This window comes from Haliotis cracherodii, unplaced genomic scaffold (assembly GCF_022045235.1).
Source record: "Haliotis cracherodii isolate W230 unplaced genomic scaffold, xgHalCrac1.p SCAF_9, whole genome shotgun sequence".
Taxonomy (NCBI): domain Eukaryota; kingdom Metazoa; phylum Mollusca; class Gastropoda; order Lepetellida; family Haliotidae; genus Haliotis; species Haliotis cracherodii.
This window is the reverse complement of record NW_027266343.1, coordinates 37271345-37289004: the sequence shown is the minus strand read 5'-3', so window position 1 is coordinate 37289004 and position 17660 is coordinate 37271345. Positions and strand designations below refer to the sequence as shown.

The following is a 17660-nucleotide window of genomic DNA, read 5'->3' as shown; positions in this document are numbered from 1 at the left end:
CCATTGTTCAAATAGAGACTGCCCAATCTTAATCGCCCTCTGTCCACGCCCGTATGAAATCTCGCCCCATGATTATGCATATTCATTGTAACGTGCGCCGCAACTATTTGTAGGACAACTGAAGGAGTTTCCGGGCCGGGCAGTCACGCTTCGTATGAATCTATTTTGAGAACGCGGTTGAGTACGTATACATGCAGTCGACAGATGGAAAATGAAATATTGCTGAGAGCCATCCATTGATATTCATTTTGTATGATAAAATCTTGGGATGGATTCTGGAACCAGTTTCACAGATGATTACCTTCAAGCGGTTCAAGTATTACATACATAACATGGGCGGGTCGTTGAGGAAATATAGTGACTCGGGTTGCACCGGTATCTGATTGAAAATGTCCACGGTCGACGGTCACGTAGTTCCGGTGAGTTGAATAGTATTCGCGATTGTAAATACGTCCTAAGCCGGGCTCTCCTTTCGGACAGTCCCGTTGCTATTTACGTCCCACGTCCGAAAACATACCACGGCCGCATCGTGACGCATCGTGTCGCATCTCTGTGCTGGATTTATGTCCCTCTGTCACCTACACAACCCCAGCGGACGTCAAAACAGATTAACGAAAGGCGGAGGATAGATAAAACATGTATGAGCACCTGCCTTAATGGCAAGATCATAAATTTAAGTACACTTACATTTATGACTCCTTAAAACTCCAAGTATTTTACACTGCAATTAAAACGATATCCACTTATACAAATATTAAAAAAATGGTTACGTTTATAGTGAAAACCTGATAAATCGAACTCCTTTAACTCGATATATAGCTCAAGACGGTTTGATTGTATATACAGTAAACTACGTTTATAACGAACACGCTTATAACGAACTGACGGATATAGAGAACTTACTTTTTGTCCCGACTATTTGCTATAGTTATGCTGTATATATGCATATAACGAACTACGGCTACAACGAACTAAAATGAGCGGTCCCTTTGAGTTCGTTATAACCGTAGTTTACTGTACCTTGTTGAATCCTTATCGGAAGAATGGTCGAATAGCCACACCCAATTTACCTCCAATTACGTAATGGTAATGGTCATATCGTTCACTGTAGTAAATGTGATGAAATTTAAGCATGTGTTTTTATAAAAGAATCACGTGGTGACTCTACAGCTAATGTACTTTTAAAACCTTTAATTCTGAAAAGTTTCAACGCGCACGTAGCTATATTTAGGGACTAAGTACAACAGTTACAATTTACGAGTTGCGATTATGACATTATTAAAGCAGGTTTTCTGCATATGTACAGACGCGTGGAAATGGTGTTCCGACACACTTGCCTTTTATAACGCTGCCGTTGAAAGCCAAGGGCCTCTTTACCCCATCCAAACACAACTCCGTGTTCCCATAACCAAAGGAGCAATGACCTAAATTCAAATTTTGGGTGGAGATAAAGGGAATATTTGATTATCTAATGCACATGATAATGAATGTATGTTTGAATAAAGTGTATTTATGTTTTGTATGATCATGCAAATATAGGCGTATGTCATTATCAATTATTTTTAGAGCTTGAAAATGGTTTTATTGTGAAGACAACCTGAGAGAACTGCTAACGGTGCTTGTGAGTGTTGATTCTGTTGAACAGAATGTTGTATAGTTACGCTTTATCTATAACAACATTGTTCTTAAATTAATCACCAGGATGCTGTTGTTTCCTTCACGTTTAGATGCGTAATATTCACGCTTGAGAGACCAGTTACGAATTAAATTCCGTTTTATGTCCACCAATCCTAAATTTAATAAAATTTAACACAACGAAGAAACCACAAGTGCCCGTTTCACACCTGCTATTGTGTTGCGTAGAATGTATATGGTAGAGCGTGTATGCTCCAAATAAAAATTGTATTTTCTGTTTACAGGCGACGGGATTTCGACACAGACTGACGGACTGTGATTACCGAGCGAGAATGTGTGACCATGATGTGATTAACAACGAGCCACGCACAGAAGGGAGGAGCTTTGATTGACGCTTACAACAATGCGTGCCTACGTAAACAGCGACAGTTGACACCCATTGGCTGGGCCGTCTCGGGCCTCTCGGTGGGCGGTGCCCTGACTCAATGAATGTAACTAATAATTTGGAAAACTTACAAGACTACAAATAACATTATACCAGTTAGCAGTCAATCCCTTTGCCGGACCTATATAAGGATCTGGCTAATTTTAAGTCTCATTCGAACTCAAAATATAAATGAGTGAGCACACCAATATTTGTCACATAATCGAAGACTGTTCTGAATCTATGATGGACTTGTGATACTTCGGATATTTGTGTTCTTTAAAGGTAAATAATGAATAGGACTAAACGTGTATTCGTTTATTTTACCTTCTGGGTGGTATTGGCCCTTGGGGCTGTGTTGTTGAATATATTCAACATAGACTGGTCAAAAACAAACATATTTCAAGGAATACTCCTGACAGTGGTTCTAGGCGTACTACAGGGTTCCGTGTTGGAGTTTCCCGTTATGACAGTTGCTACGCTCCTTGTCGGAGGGGATAGACGAGAGAATGATCGAGTTTCGGGAGACCAGTTCACCATCGTCCTCAACTACAACCTCCTCGCCGTCAGCAAAGATGACATCGACGAGTGTCTGCAAACCATGTACGACGCCTACATGGGAAACCTGTCTGAGAACGCTTGTGCCGTGTTAGTGAGCGCTACAAATTCAGAGGAACTTAAGAACTATGAGCTGGAGGTGAGAGATAACTTCAGAGCAATGGTGTACGACGAGCTTTTCAGGGAAGGGTTAAATTATGCTAGTGGGGATCGAGACCTTGTAGACTCACTTCGGTTACAACATATCTGGTCTAAATTCGACGATATGGATCGTAATATTTTCGTTCGGACTTATTTAGATGAAATATGTGATCGCTTTGCTCGTGATTTCATGGTTGTACACAGAGTGAGCAGAGTGTTAAGGAAATGTGGACAGTACCAAGACTTAATGCTTTTATCTCATGGTGATGACGAGGCCTACACATATACAGATAAAGACTTCTATGGAAGGCAAGCCAGGCCATTTGGGCAGCCTTTGTTCCATGACTCTGAAGATGTGGAGAATATTTTCGGCCGTCAGTTTGACTATACGTTGGTTCTTGACGGCGATACGGGTGTTGTAAGGGGATCAGTGTTCCAGTTGCTAGAGATAGCTGCGGCCAACCCTGATAGAGGCATCATACAACCAGCCATTAAACTCCATTGTACAAATACAGACACTATTTTCATGCATTTGGAAAGAATGAGACAGGCTATTTATGAACCCATGACAAACGCCATAACTGCTCTCCTGGGACAGTCGTCCTATTTCGGTAAAGCTTTGATCAGGAACTCCGTTTATATTGAGAACGTCATAGGAACCAGAGACAATCTCATAGAGCGGGTTCCCGTTGATGTTCTCAGCCACGACACATTTGAAGCTGCTCTTCTCAAGCCACTGTACGCCGGGTCCGTTTACCTCCTGGAGGCGCCCTCCTACAACTACGTGGCCTGGAATATTCGGGAAAGACGCTGGAACAGAGGTGAGGTTCTGTTGTCCATGTACTTTTGGAAGAACGCCATCGGTATACCAATGCGATGGCTCCAGAAGAAGCTTCAAGGAGAGAAGTTCAATGCCACCAAACTGAGAACCGAGTCGAAGCTGGACTTTGTCACGTCGTACATTGCTCACTCTGCCCTGCGTCAGATGTTCATGAAGCCGCTCCTGCTGGCATACATCATCATCCACTACCAGACACATCTCCGTTATAGGTACGCCTCCATCATCATCGTCATGTTCCTCGTTCTCGTCTTCCCAAAGTTTGCCACCTGCACCCGTGAAAACTACAAGTTTGTGTTCCTTGAGACGGTCGCCTCCATCCTTCAGTTCACGCCGGAGGCAATGGTGGGATGCGTACGAATCGTACGGGCCATTCAGGCCAATATTAGTGCATCGGTGAAATGGGTTCCCCAGAGAGCTGTGGAAGAGGAATTCAAAAACTCAAATCCTTTTATTTCGAGCTGTAAACATTTATGGGGCTACAACCTGTTCGCAGTGACATGTGCTGTGCTTGTGGGCTTTTTTGCAAGCGAAGCATTACTGATTCTCGTGATGCTTGTGACTTTGTTTTTTTTACCATTTTATACAGGGTTCACCTCACTTACACCAGACTTTAAATCATCCAAGAGTGTGATGGAAAAATATAAGGCAAATGTGGAGACAGCAGTCAGCACCATTGCACAGCCCGACAAGAGGGTGGGCCCACAAAAATACGTATTTACAAACATTGCTACTACTCTCTCAACCCATCCGGACGCTAACACGCGCTACAAACCCTTCGCATTCCGTGGCCACTATAACGTTGTGTAAATACTTAGAAATCCGTAACCAAACACTGGCCAGTTGCAAATTGCATTAACATGGATTCTATAGAATCCCATCCATCGTTTCTACGTGTTCACTTTGCTCATTCTATCGGAACAATTCGGATTTCCGAGGCAACCAAGATCGATAGAGGATGTTCCGATTGCTCATTGTTCTTCACAGTCAGTATCATGCTCATTTCATGTTTTGAACTTTGTAAGGTTGAACGCTTGTGAAACTGATGTAGTCATATGCAATAGCTTTGTCTCGAATAAGTGTGTTATTACCATGTGGACTATTGGATGCTGCAACGCGCGCTCAAATGACATGCTTCCTGTTCATTTACGCAATGTTCTGCGTTGTTGGTGCTTTATCATTAAGTTACATATTATAATATACATAAGTTATGAAAAACTGGTCATTGACTGATTGCGTTAAAAGGAACATCTTTGTCATTGAAAGTGAGGATATGTTCTTCATCCCAAGAAACAACATGAATCAAACACGATATGATTTGCCCCCAAATTGATAGTGCTCTTGTTCAAATGGTGGGATAAAACCAAGAAAATGAGAAGCACTCATGAATTACAAGCTATATTAAAAAATCACAATAAAAATGACTTTTTGAACCTCCTGAACCTTCTCATCCAAAATTCTAAGCTGTGGTGTAGTATTTATAGTATGTTTTCTTAATTTCTAAATTTGAGATTAATATTTGCCCCCATGGTAAAAAATCAGTGCAACGCAATTCGTTCTTATTGTTTGATCTCACGAGCTTCGAATCAAAACTCCCAAACACAAATGAGTTACAAATTTAGATTGCACTGAACCAGTTTCATGTATGATTCCAATGTAAAAATGTTATTTATTTATTTTTGAATGTTTTATACGTAAGATATTTTTATATTAAATTAACTAAATATTTATGTGTGTTGTGTCTTTTTTATTTGATTTGTTTTGGGTCAAATAGCGGGGGCGGGGGCGGGAATAAAGAATTATGAAGATTCACTTACTGTTGTCCGAAGTTGACATAATGAATTTGGCCTTGACCTAGATAAATATACTGAAAGATCTGTTAAATCCAATGGGTATAAAAAATAATAATTTTAAATTGCAAACTTGACATTCTTAATGTGACCTTGACCTTATTCCAAATTCAGGTCAGTCTTAACTGAACTTCCTTAATCAACATCTCCGTGTGCACCTGTTACTCGTAGTAAGTCGGTCACGGTGACGTAATACTGATGATGTTTGTCTCAGCATGCATTAGACACCCAGACCTTCACCTTCACACATGATAAAACATGTTAGAAGGTCGATCGGGTAGCCTAGTGGTTAAAGCGTTCGCTCGTCACGCCGAAGACCCGGGTTCCATTCCCGACATGGGTACAATGTGTGAAGCCCATTTTTGGTGTCCCCCGCCGTGATATTGCTGGAATATTGCTCACTTAAACATGTTAGAAGGTCGTGACCATCCCCTTCGGAGGTCAATTGCAGGGGTTCATTCACCTATAGATTTCTTATTGTTAGAGTTAGGTCCGGATTAAGAAATGTCCGGATTATTAAATCCCGGGTACAGGGTAATTAGGAATTTTTTTTGTTTTAACGCCGCACTCAACAATATGATTGCGATATGACGGCGGTCTGAAAATATTCGAGTCTGGACCGAACAATCCAGTGATTGACAACATGAGCATCTATCTACAATTGGGATACGATGACTTGCATCAACCAAGTCATCGAGTCTGACCACCCGATCCCGTTTGTCGCCTCTGACGACAAGCATGGGTTGGAACTTGCTGAGGACCTAATCTAACCCGGATCTTCAGTGGTGGGTAATTAGGAGACACTAACTATGGCGAGTAATGTTTTACGCCGCTTTTACCAATGTTCCAGCAATATCATGGCGATGTCCCTTTTAACGCTGACCTATTCTACCGGGTACCCATGAACAACGGATGTATATTTACCTCGAGTAGTTTTTAATCACACAAAATTTAAAAGCACGAAGAGTAAACCGAAATAAGTAATATCCATTGTCTTCCCACATTGTACCAACGTGGGGGGTCGAACCCAGGTCTTCGGTGTGACGAGCGAACACTTTAACCTTAGGCTACCCAACCACCCCTAATTAGGAGATAAACGCGCTGTGTACTAACGTATTTAGAGCTAGGTTACCTGTACAATTATCCGAGCTCAATTGATTTTGGAACCGAACGTTGAACCTTTCGAGTTGAGTTGATTGGTTTAACTGTGTCATATGGCCCTGTGACGCAGGGGTAGCATTATGCAGATGGCTGTTACAATGAATGCTCGTTCCACCCGTGACGAACAGAGTCTGGTTGTTGATGAAATATAGCGATAGCTAAATAGACAGATTTTTTATTCATGCACCGATTGTCTTTAAATATAATATCCAGTTATGTATGACTGTTTAATAATCTCATACCAACTTTGACTGGAGTAGGTCCGATAGTTTTTCAGATATTGTAGTAAGCGTCGCGATCGGTACCTTAAATTAACTTCCAGACTATAGCTCTAAACTGAACACACTGTACCTTTATCATGACAAAAGTAAACTCTTTGGGGTAAGCGAAGATATTGCGTAAAGGGGAATGGATTTTGTCCATTGTTTGAATGCGTTTAAAATGCCTACCGACATCGAATAAGAAATATGTCCTTTTTAAAATATTTTGTTCCGGGGGCGATCGTCAAATAGACCGATTCAAACAGAATTGTGATTAGATACATCTGTTGTACCAATCGGAATCGAGTAATTTCCAAATTAATGGTAGAATGTTAAGTCAGCCATTCACAGTCATTCCAACAAGATCGCCCGTGAGATGGGCTATACGTGCTAATCTAACTTCTTTAACAGGCATTTAGAAGTTGGAGTACCAAGTAAGGATACGAATTTATGGATAAACAACTTCTTTATTACAATTAAGAGCGACGTTTCGGTACCTGTATATATACATGTCAACCATACTCTGTATATCACTTGCTTGATAACGGTGTTAGAACCTACACCGAAAAGTCGCTCTTAATTGTAATTTAGAAGTTGTTCATCCATAAAACCTTATCCTTGAAACCAGAGACTATATGGTCTCTGTTGAAACGTGCTAATCTAGTTTCACTGTCCATTTCATTCATTTTTAAGCTCAAGCACTTTCTCCAACCCTTCAAAGTAAATCTAAGAGACATACCACGGATTTCAATAGATAGCTGAAATCAATATCATCAATTAATACAAACCTCTTGTTTTTTGTTACGTCCGACAACAGCCCCCAACGCTGAGGTGTGTTAACGGCCAAGGGAGGTAACTCTAACTACACTTCAGTAGAAACCATTCGTCACCACTCGCCCCTTTCCGTAACCTGCAAGAAGACCTCGGCTTGTTCCGGAATAACACGGGTTGGTCACGAATGCAGTGGAAACATGTCGACGTGCATTTCTCTGATTATTAATTTGAATTTACATTCATAATGCCGTATTCAGTGGCTAAAGGTCGTGACACGTTTAAAATACTCAAACAGTGAAAAGCCATTTTGAATTTTTATCCTATTCTTCTTTGACTAGTAACTGCTTGGTCAATATAGATACCTACTAACGACTTTACACTTTAGGGGCGGTCGAGTAGCCTAGTGGTTATAATTTAAGCGTTCGCTTGTCACACCAAGGGCCCGGGATCGATTCCCCACATGGTTACAGTGTGTAAAGCCCATTTCTGGTGTCCTCTGCCGCGATATTGCTAAAGGCGGCGTAAACCATACTCACTCGATCACTCACTCACTCTATATTGTGTTTATATTGTGTTTACATTGTGTTTACATTGTGTTTACATTTATCTCTCCTGGGTACGTTCTTGACATTGAGTTAGTGTAGGTTGGAGGAGTTAGCGGGCCCTAGGGGAAGGGGAAGTATAAGGGCCGTTCTTGACCCACTGAAAATGTCAAAACTGTAACGTCACGGAACACTTTGAGATTTTGGTTTGAAAATTATCAAATATGTTGAAATGATGTTTTTTTGTTCATTCCACTTGCTTGTTTTGGACTTTGGGCCCGTTCCACAAAGCGATCTTAGCACTACGGTGATCGTAAGCCAATGTTAAAGTATGGGACTTACGATCACCTTAGCGCTAAGATCGCTTTGAGGAACGGGGCCCATGTCTACAAAAAATACCTTAGTGTGAGTGAAAAATGACGATTTTGTTGACCCAAGGGGCTTTGGTACGATGTGTTGGTACTGTCCTACGTCACCTAAGAAATACTATAACTGGTAATCGTTTTGTTTATTTCTTAAATTATACAGATCCCGGGGTCTAAAATGAGCCGTTATCCTATCTTGGCCTTTACGGGAATTATACAGTGCATAAAAAGCGTGTGCCTTGCTATGGGCGTCGGTAGCTGGTGTATATGCTACAAATGATCGGACCAACTCCCTGGCCTTATGAGTAGAGCGTCTGTCCGGAGAGTGGAAGATCGGTGGTCCGATCCAGACGCCTCATTCCTAATGACTTGCATTGTTGTTAGCCTGCAAGTATTGTTTATCAGTGGACTAGCACTATAACACAAGCATTGTGCACACAGACACAGAGTCAAAGACACACACACAGAGACACATAAACACACGCACAAAGAAGCACGCAGAAGCACATATCCAGACACGCAGAGACACTCAATCACAGAGACAGACATATACAGACACGGAGATACACAGACACGCAGATACACACATACACAGACAGAGAGACATTCACATACACACGCAGAGACCCACAAACACAGACACGCTGATATACAGACAAACACACACACGGCACAGACACGCACATACGCATACACATGCAGAGACCCGCAAACACAGACACGGCACATACACAGACAGAGAGACATTCACATACACACGCAGAGACCCGCAAACACAGACGCGCAGACAAACACACAACCGGCACAGACACGCACATACACATACACACGCAGAGACCCGCAAACACAGACACGCTGATACACAGACAGAGAGACATTCACATACACACGCAGAGACCCGCAAACACAGACACGCTGATACACAGACAAACACACAACCGGCACAGACACGTACACACACATACACACGCTTGAGACCCACAAACACACAACCGTCACAGACACATACACACGCTTGAGACCCACAAACACACAACCGTCACAGACACATACACACGCAGAGACCCACAAACACAGACACGCAGACAAACACACAACCGGCACAGACACGCACATACACATACACACGAAGAGACCCGCAAACACAGACACGCAGATACACAGACAGAGAGACATTCACATACACACGCTTGAGACCCACAAACACACAACCGTCACAGACACATACACACGCAGAGACCCACAAACACAGACACGCAGACAAACACACAACCGGCACAGACACGCACATACACATACACACGCAGAGACCCGCAAACACAGACACGCTGATACACAGACAAACACACAACCGGCACAGACACGCACATACACATACACATGCAGAGACCCGCAAACACAAACACGCAGATACACAGACAAACACACAACCGGCACAGACATGCACATACACATACACACGCTTGAGACCCGCAAACAAAGACACGCACATGCACAGACAAACACAGACACGGCACAGACACGCACATACACATGCAGAGACCCGCAAACACAGACACGCAGATACACAGACAAACACACAACCGGCACAGACACGCACATACACATACACACGCTTGAGACCCGCAAACACAGACACGCACATGCACAGACAAACACAGACACGGCACAGACACGCACATACACACACAGAGACCCACAAACACAGACACGCAGATACACAGACAAACACAGACACGGCACAGACACGCACTTATACATACACACGCAGAGACCCGCAAACACAGACACGCTGATACACAGACAAACACAGACACGGCACAGACACGCACATACACACAAACACAGAGACACACACACAGACACGCACATACACACATAGACACGCACATACACACAAATACAGAGACACACATACAAACGCAGAGACACACATACATATATGCAGACACACAGATACATACAAACGCAGAGACACACACACACACACACACACACACACACACACACACATACACACACAGACCCGCAAACACAGGCACACACAGATACAGAGAGACACACACACAGACATACAGACACGCACATACACACAAACATAGATACACACACTGACACACGGACGGACACACAGACCCGCAAACACAGGCAAACACAGATACAGAGACACACACACACACACACACACACACACACACACACACACACACACACACACACACACACACACACACACACACATACATACATACATACACACACAGACCCTCAAACACAGGCACACACAGATACAGAGAGACACACACACAGACACACAGACACGCACATACACACAAACACAGATACACACACTGACACACGGACGGACACACAGACCCGCAAACACAGGCAAACACAGATACAGAGACACACACAGACACACACACACACACACACACAGACACGCACATACACACACGGACACGCACACACACAGACACGCACATACAAACAAACACAGAGACACAGAAACACATACGGACGGACACACATACACAAACACGCACACAGATACAGAGAGAGAGAGAGGCACACATACACACACACAGACACGCACATACACACACAGACACGCACATACACACAAACACAGAAACACACACTGACATACGGACGGACACACAGACCCGCAAGCAAAGGCACACGCATATACAGAGAGAGACATACACACAGACACACAGACACACAGAAACACACACACACACACACACACAGACACGCACATTCACACAAACACAGAGACACAGAAACACACACTGACATACAGACGGTCACACATACACAACCACGCACACACATACATATACCTTTTTATATCCACTTACGATATTCCCAGTAATCATTTATAAAACCCTTTGTACACATTCGCAAATGCTTGAGAAGTGATAAAATTTGCAAATGTATATCCTTAGAGTGAATAAACAGGTAAACTATCAATCAAACGGGTGTAATTTTATTACAGCAATTACAGTTACTGTATCATATATTATTACGATATTAAAAAAGAAACGTGAATCCAAAGGTATATGAGAGACTCTTTTACCTGTCCCTTTTAACGCTGACCTATTCTACCGGGTACCCATGAACAACGGATGTATATTTACCTCCCATTATCTGCTTGATGGAATTTAAAAGCACGAAGAGTAAACCGAAATAAGCAATATCCATTGTCTCGAATCCACACACCTAAGGGGCGGTCGGGTAGCCAAGTTGTTAAAGCGTTCGCTCGTCACGCCGAAGACCCGGGTTCGATTCCCGATATGGGTACAATGTGTGAAGCCCATTTTCTGGTGTGATATTGCTGGAATATTGCTAAAAGAGACGTAAAGCCAAAACTCACTCACTCACTCCACACACATAAAGGTAATTCAGTAGGATTTTACGCCACTTTCAGCACCGTTGGAGCCATGTTACAAGAAACACAATAATGGACGCGCAACCTCTAGACCACAGAAGCGGTCCATTGAAACAGTTAGTGCCATGGACTTAACAGCTGCAGGTGTGAAAACTAAATGCAAAGGTCATACCATGAGATAACAGCGCGCATAATGGTGACATGAAAAGTCACATTAAGTAAATACTCCTGAACGTCTCGAAGTCTCGAATGAAGATCAGGGTAGAGAATAAGTCTTCAGAAACCCATGCTTGTCGCAAGAGGCGACAAACGGGAAAGGGTGGTCGGATTCGCTAACTTGGTTGATGCATGTCGTCGTATCCCAATTTCGTAGATAGATGCTCATGATGTCAAACACTAGATTGTCTGGTCTAGACTCGATTTTTTACCGATCGCCCTCAAATAGGTGGAATAATGGTGAGTGCGGCTTTTAACAACAAACAAAGAAAATAAAACTTGACCAGGCCTTTGATGGTGAAACTTTGAAAAGCTTACTGGTAAGCAACTGTGACTTTCTCTGAAATTTGAATAAAATATACATGTCAGGACATATCATTATTAAAATAGATCAAAGTTCCGTTCATATGTGTGGAAACAATACAACAATTGTTCAAGGAAGATGACAAAGTCAATTTTATTCATTTTATTTATAAACAAAGATACCACGAATAGCTGAATAGTTCATCCCTGCCGCGGGGAAAGGCGTTCTGTTATCATGATTATTATGTGGTTCGGGCTTCAGTGAATGTCAGGTACAGACAGCCGTTTATGTCAAACACAACGCATTGGCAACAATCATACAATAAGCGTTGCGCGATTAGTCATTGATGTTTTGATTAATGAAACATTTTGACAGGCTAACAAGTTGAAAGTTTTAAAATAGGAAAGTCCTACACGGATATTTTAGCTTATATTTGAGATGACTTATTTCGATCTCGACCAAATCTTCACTACATATCTTTTGTTTCTAAATTACGCCGATAAAAAAACATATCCGTTATGTGTTTATAAACCTATCGTTTAACACACACACCCCAAAAAAACACGAAACAACAACAACAACAACAAAAACCGAAAAAAAACTCGGGTCAATTATAGCAAAAATATTTCAGGCCACAACAATTATTCGATTTATTGTTCCCCTTTGGTGAGTTTGTATTTTAAATTATATTATTTTTCAATATATCAGGTTACTCACTTTTGTTTTCAGTGGGCTATCACTGTAAAGCCGGCATTACTCCGAACTAGTAAAGCAGCCACGCACGCACGTGTGTATGTACGCACGCGCCTGTATGTACATCGCTGTCTACGTGCATAATCTTGAACGCGACGTCAACCCCATTACACCTCGAATCACCCATTCCGGTGAGAGTATTTTTATGACGCTTATGAACAACGGCAGTATTTCTACAGCGCGCTGCGACCCGGGTTAGAATATGTTGCCCATTCCTTCAGTCATTGGTCGGGACTCAATTTTTTACAGGCTGCCGTGATATAGCCCGAGCATTTCTGAGCCAGGCAGAATTCAACGAACAAACACAAATCAACGAACAACGCTGCTGTCTTCGCTTGGTAGCTTTGAGTGGTGGACCACAGTCTAGGGGAGGTAACTCTTAGATTGAAGATGTATTGATAGTTGTCAGGCTGCCCTCGCAGGATCTGCTGGAGAGAAAATTGTTCTGAAGGGGTTATATGACTGTTAGATTGTTTTCATTGGTATAACTGTTGTAGTTCTTCTTTTTTTAAATGAAGCATCATTTTCGTTTTCGTTGTGGTTGGTTCTCAGTATCTGATTGCATAGAGTAAGCCAACACACCATTGACAGTTTAACCATAAAATCTACCCGTCAAAATCCGGGTTTGAAGTGGTCTTCAGACACCCATGCTTGTACCCAGTGAAGATCCGGGTTAGAATTGGTTTTCAGCAGCAAATCCTGTCGATCATCATCATCATCATCATCATCATCATCATCATCATCATCTTATTATTATTATCATCATCATCATCATCATCATCATCATCATTATTATTATTTAATTATTATCATCATCATCATCATCATCATTATTATTATTATTATTATTATTATTATTATTATGTGGTCAGGATCACTGACACTGGTTGATGCATGTCACCGTATCCCGATTGCGTCGATCAGTGCTCATGATGTCAAACAATGAATAGTCTGGTCCAGACTCGATAATTTACGGACCGCCGTCATATAGCTGGAATACAAAACAAATAAATATACTACATACTATATGTTTTTCCTAATTTTACTTTAAAACAAACAAAAAACAAAGCATAAAATCTGATGAGGGCGACGGAAATGATGCAAATTACACGACGAAACGTCCACCAATGCCGACGCAGTGCTGGGCAGAAGCCCAGCCAATCTTCTCATCACTTCATCCAAAATGACTTAGAAATACCTCGAATTTGTTGCCTTGACTCGTGATTTACTCAGGAAATGCTTATTCTCTTCGCAAACACCTGGTGTGATCACTGACCTTCAGTGATCCATTCTATGGTGGCGCATAAGGGACATTAACACAATTTGTCATGCAAATATGTGATAAATCATGTATAAAAACAACCGAAAAACATGGAAAATGTACTTCCAAGTAGCTATTGAGTCGCTGAAATGTGAAACGAATATGTCAAAAACCAAAACGAAAATGTCAAAAACAAAAGCGAAAATGTCAAAAACTAAAATGAAAATACAGAAAACTATTTCCACCGCGGTATAAATAGTTTTCACCGCGCTGGTAATATCATTACCGCGGTGGAAATAGTTTTCTGTGTTTTCATTTTAGTGTTTGACATTTTCGCTTTTGTTTTTGACATTTTCATTTTAGTTTTTGACATTTTCATTTTAGTTTTTGACATTTTCGTTTCACTTTTCAGCGATTCAATATCTTCTTTACACATGATTTATCACATATTTGTAAGACAAATCGTGTTAATTTGCAAAAGGTAACGATAAAAGTAAGTGAAATATCAAAATATGGAAAAACAGACTCCATGTCCCTTATGGGCCACCGTACCATTTACATACTTTTCACCACTATTTGCCGTCTACGCACGATGGAATCTGTTACCCTGGTTACCCTTGGGCGTTGACGTTTTATATACCAGTATATGCGACAGAATTAGCGACAAGAAGATGAAGAAACTGGGCCAAGGGACTACAAGTATTCCCTGTAGAGCTGGAGCCCAGCTTAATAAGATGCTGGAGGTGTCCACGTTGTGTGACACGAGCGTGACACGGATGTAGAGGGCGCTCTTCACCAATGGAAACCTTACAATGCTATTCATGTCAACATCCACTTCTGTGGTTTCCGGTGAAGAACATTGGTCCCCAGCTACTATGCGTGTCTCAAGAGGCGGCTTAATTGATCAAGTGATCAGGCTCGCTGGCTTGGTTGAGGCAAGTCATCGCATGCCAACAGCGTAGATCGATGCTCATCATGTCAATCATTGGATTGTCTGGTCCAGACTCGAATACTGACCAACAGACAGACAGACAGACAGACAGACAGACAGACATACATACATACATACATACATACATACATACATACCCGTGAAGATCCGGGGTAGAATAGGTCTTCAGCAACCTATGCTTGCCATAAAAGGCGACTATGCTTGTCGTAAAATACATACATACATACATACATACATACATACATACATATCCCATCGTATGTCATCGTATCCAAACAGCGTAGATCGATGCTTATCATGTCAATCATTGGATTGTCTGGTCCGTATGTGTGTATGTGTGTGTGTGTGTGTGTGTTGGTCTGTCAATATTCGAGTCTGGACCAAACAATCCATTGATTGACATGATAAGCATCGACCTACTCTGTTTGGATACGTATGTATGTATGTGTGTGTGTGTGTGTGTGTGTGTGTGTGTGTGTGTGTGTGTGTGTGTGTGTGTTTATACATGTCATCGTATCCAAACAGAGTAGATCGATGCTCATCATGTCAATCATCGGCTTGTCTGGTCTAGACGTACGTATGTATATATACTCACACGCAAAAGAAATGCAAATCGAGTATGCAGTATACATGTTATTTATTTTCAACAGTAAAGACAAGAAATACTAATAGGGCAAAATTGACAAAATTTTGACTGAAGATAGTCTAATGGATTAAAAGGCAGATGACATAATTGTTTTTTTCAAATGTTAAGGGCTTACACAGTTTCGGGTCAATACCCAAAATGTCAGTCAATACCTGGTGTGACCACCATTAGCATTGATCACTGCCACACATCTGTACATTGAGTGGATCAGACGATTTGTGAAGGACCTAGGGATCCTCCTGCACACACCCAGAGCAGCTGTGCGTAGTTCATCGGCAGTTGTAGGGACTGGGCACACATTGTGCAGACGCCTTTGAACCTCATCCCACAAGTGTTCGATGGGGTTCAGATCAGAAAACGGATGTTGTGTTGTTGCAGAAAGGCCATGGTAGCTCTGGCAACATGGGGACGAGTGTTGTCCTGCTGGAAAATGTGTTTTTGATGTTGTGCAAAAAATGGAACAACGTGGGGTCTGATCACTTGGTCGCTATACCACTGAGCAGTGACGCCGTGTCCCCGACCTTGACCAACATTCAGAAATCACATGGTCCAATCCCTGCCCATATCATGACGCTAGGTCCACCCCATGGATCCCTTTCCACAACGTTTCTGTCAGCGAAACGATCACCTCGACGCCACCAAATTCTGACTCTTCCGTCTGCATGGGAGACACAAAAGCGACTTTCATCAGAGAAGATGACACGCCTCCACTCACAATGACGCCAATTGCGATGACCCTGTGCCCATTGAAGTCGTGCTTGTCGATACCGTGGTTGGAGAACAGGACGACGTGCTGGTCGGCGACATCTGAGGTTGTTGGAACGGAGACGTCGGATCACAGTGTCCCGGCTAATGTGTCGATTATGTGTTCCTATGGTCTGTCGAGCACTTTCACTTGCAGTTAGGTAAGGATGTCGGTGGTGTTGACGGGTAATCTGCAGATCTTGTCGAGGTGTGGTGACCCTAGGACGACCGCTCCGAGGAAGGTCATCTGTGGTCCGTATAGCATTGTATCGATGCAGAAGACGGTAAATTGTGGTTATGTTAACGTTGAAATGACGGGCAACATCTTGGACAGACTCTCCAGCTTCCAAACGTCCGATAGCCTGGTTTCTCTGAATTGGAGTTAGGCGTGGCATTGTTGACCAGAGAGTGGTAGGTCCAAGAATCGGCCACAGTTTTATACCCACTACAGTTCGTGACAGTTCGTGCATTTTCGATTTCGCGAGAAATGGGTGCATGATACCCACATATTCATTGAAATGGTGCGTTTTGGCGATTCGGTTTTTATGTTGCGATTTTACCCGGGACTTCTAAAATGCAACCAAAAATATTGATAACACCACCAGGCTTCACTACATGCTAAAACTCGTATCAATTTATCGTTCCGTGTTTGTTACCTATTTGCTTAAAACCACTTGCGTTTCTTTTGCGTGTGAGTATATGTTGGTCGTAAGAGGCGACTAACGGGATCTGTGGTCAGGCTCGCTGACTTTCGTGATGCATGTCATCGCATCCGAAGAGCGTAGATCGATGTCAATCACTGGGCTGATTCCAGACCGCCGTCATATAGCTGGAATATTGGA

At 42.4% G+C, this 17660-nt stretch overlaps 1 protein-coding gene across 1 annotated transcript; it reads left to right on the top strand.

Moving 5' to 3' along the window:
• The first annotated feature begins 273 nt into the window (after positions 1–273).
• Positions 274–5324, top strand: LOC139453127 (glucans biosynthesis glucosyltransferase H-like). Its single transcript, XM_071234757.1, has 2 exons — positions 274–419; positions 1920–5324. The coding sequence occupies exon 2, from the start codon at positions 2352–2354 to the stop codon at positions 4404–4406; it is 2055 nt and encodes a 684-aa protein (XP_071090858.1). The 5' UTR covers positions 274–419; positions 1920–2351; the 3' UTR covers positions 4407–5324.
• Positions 5325–17660: the final 12336 nt, after the last annotated feature.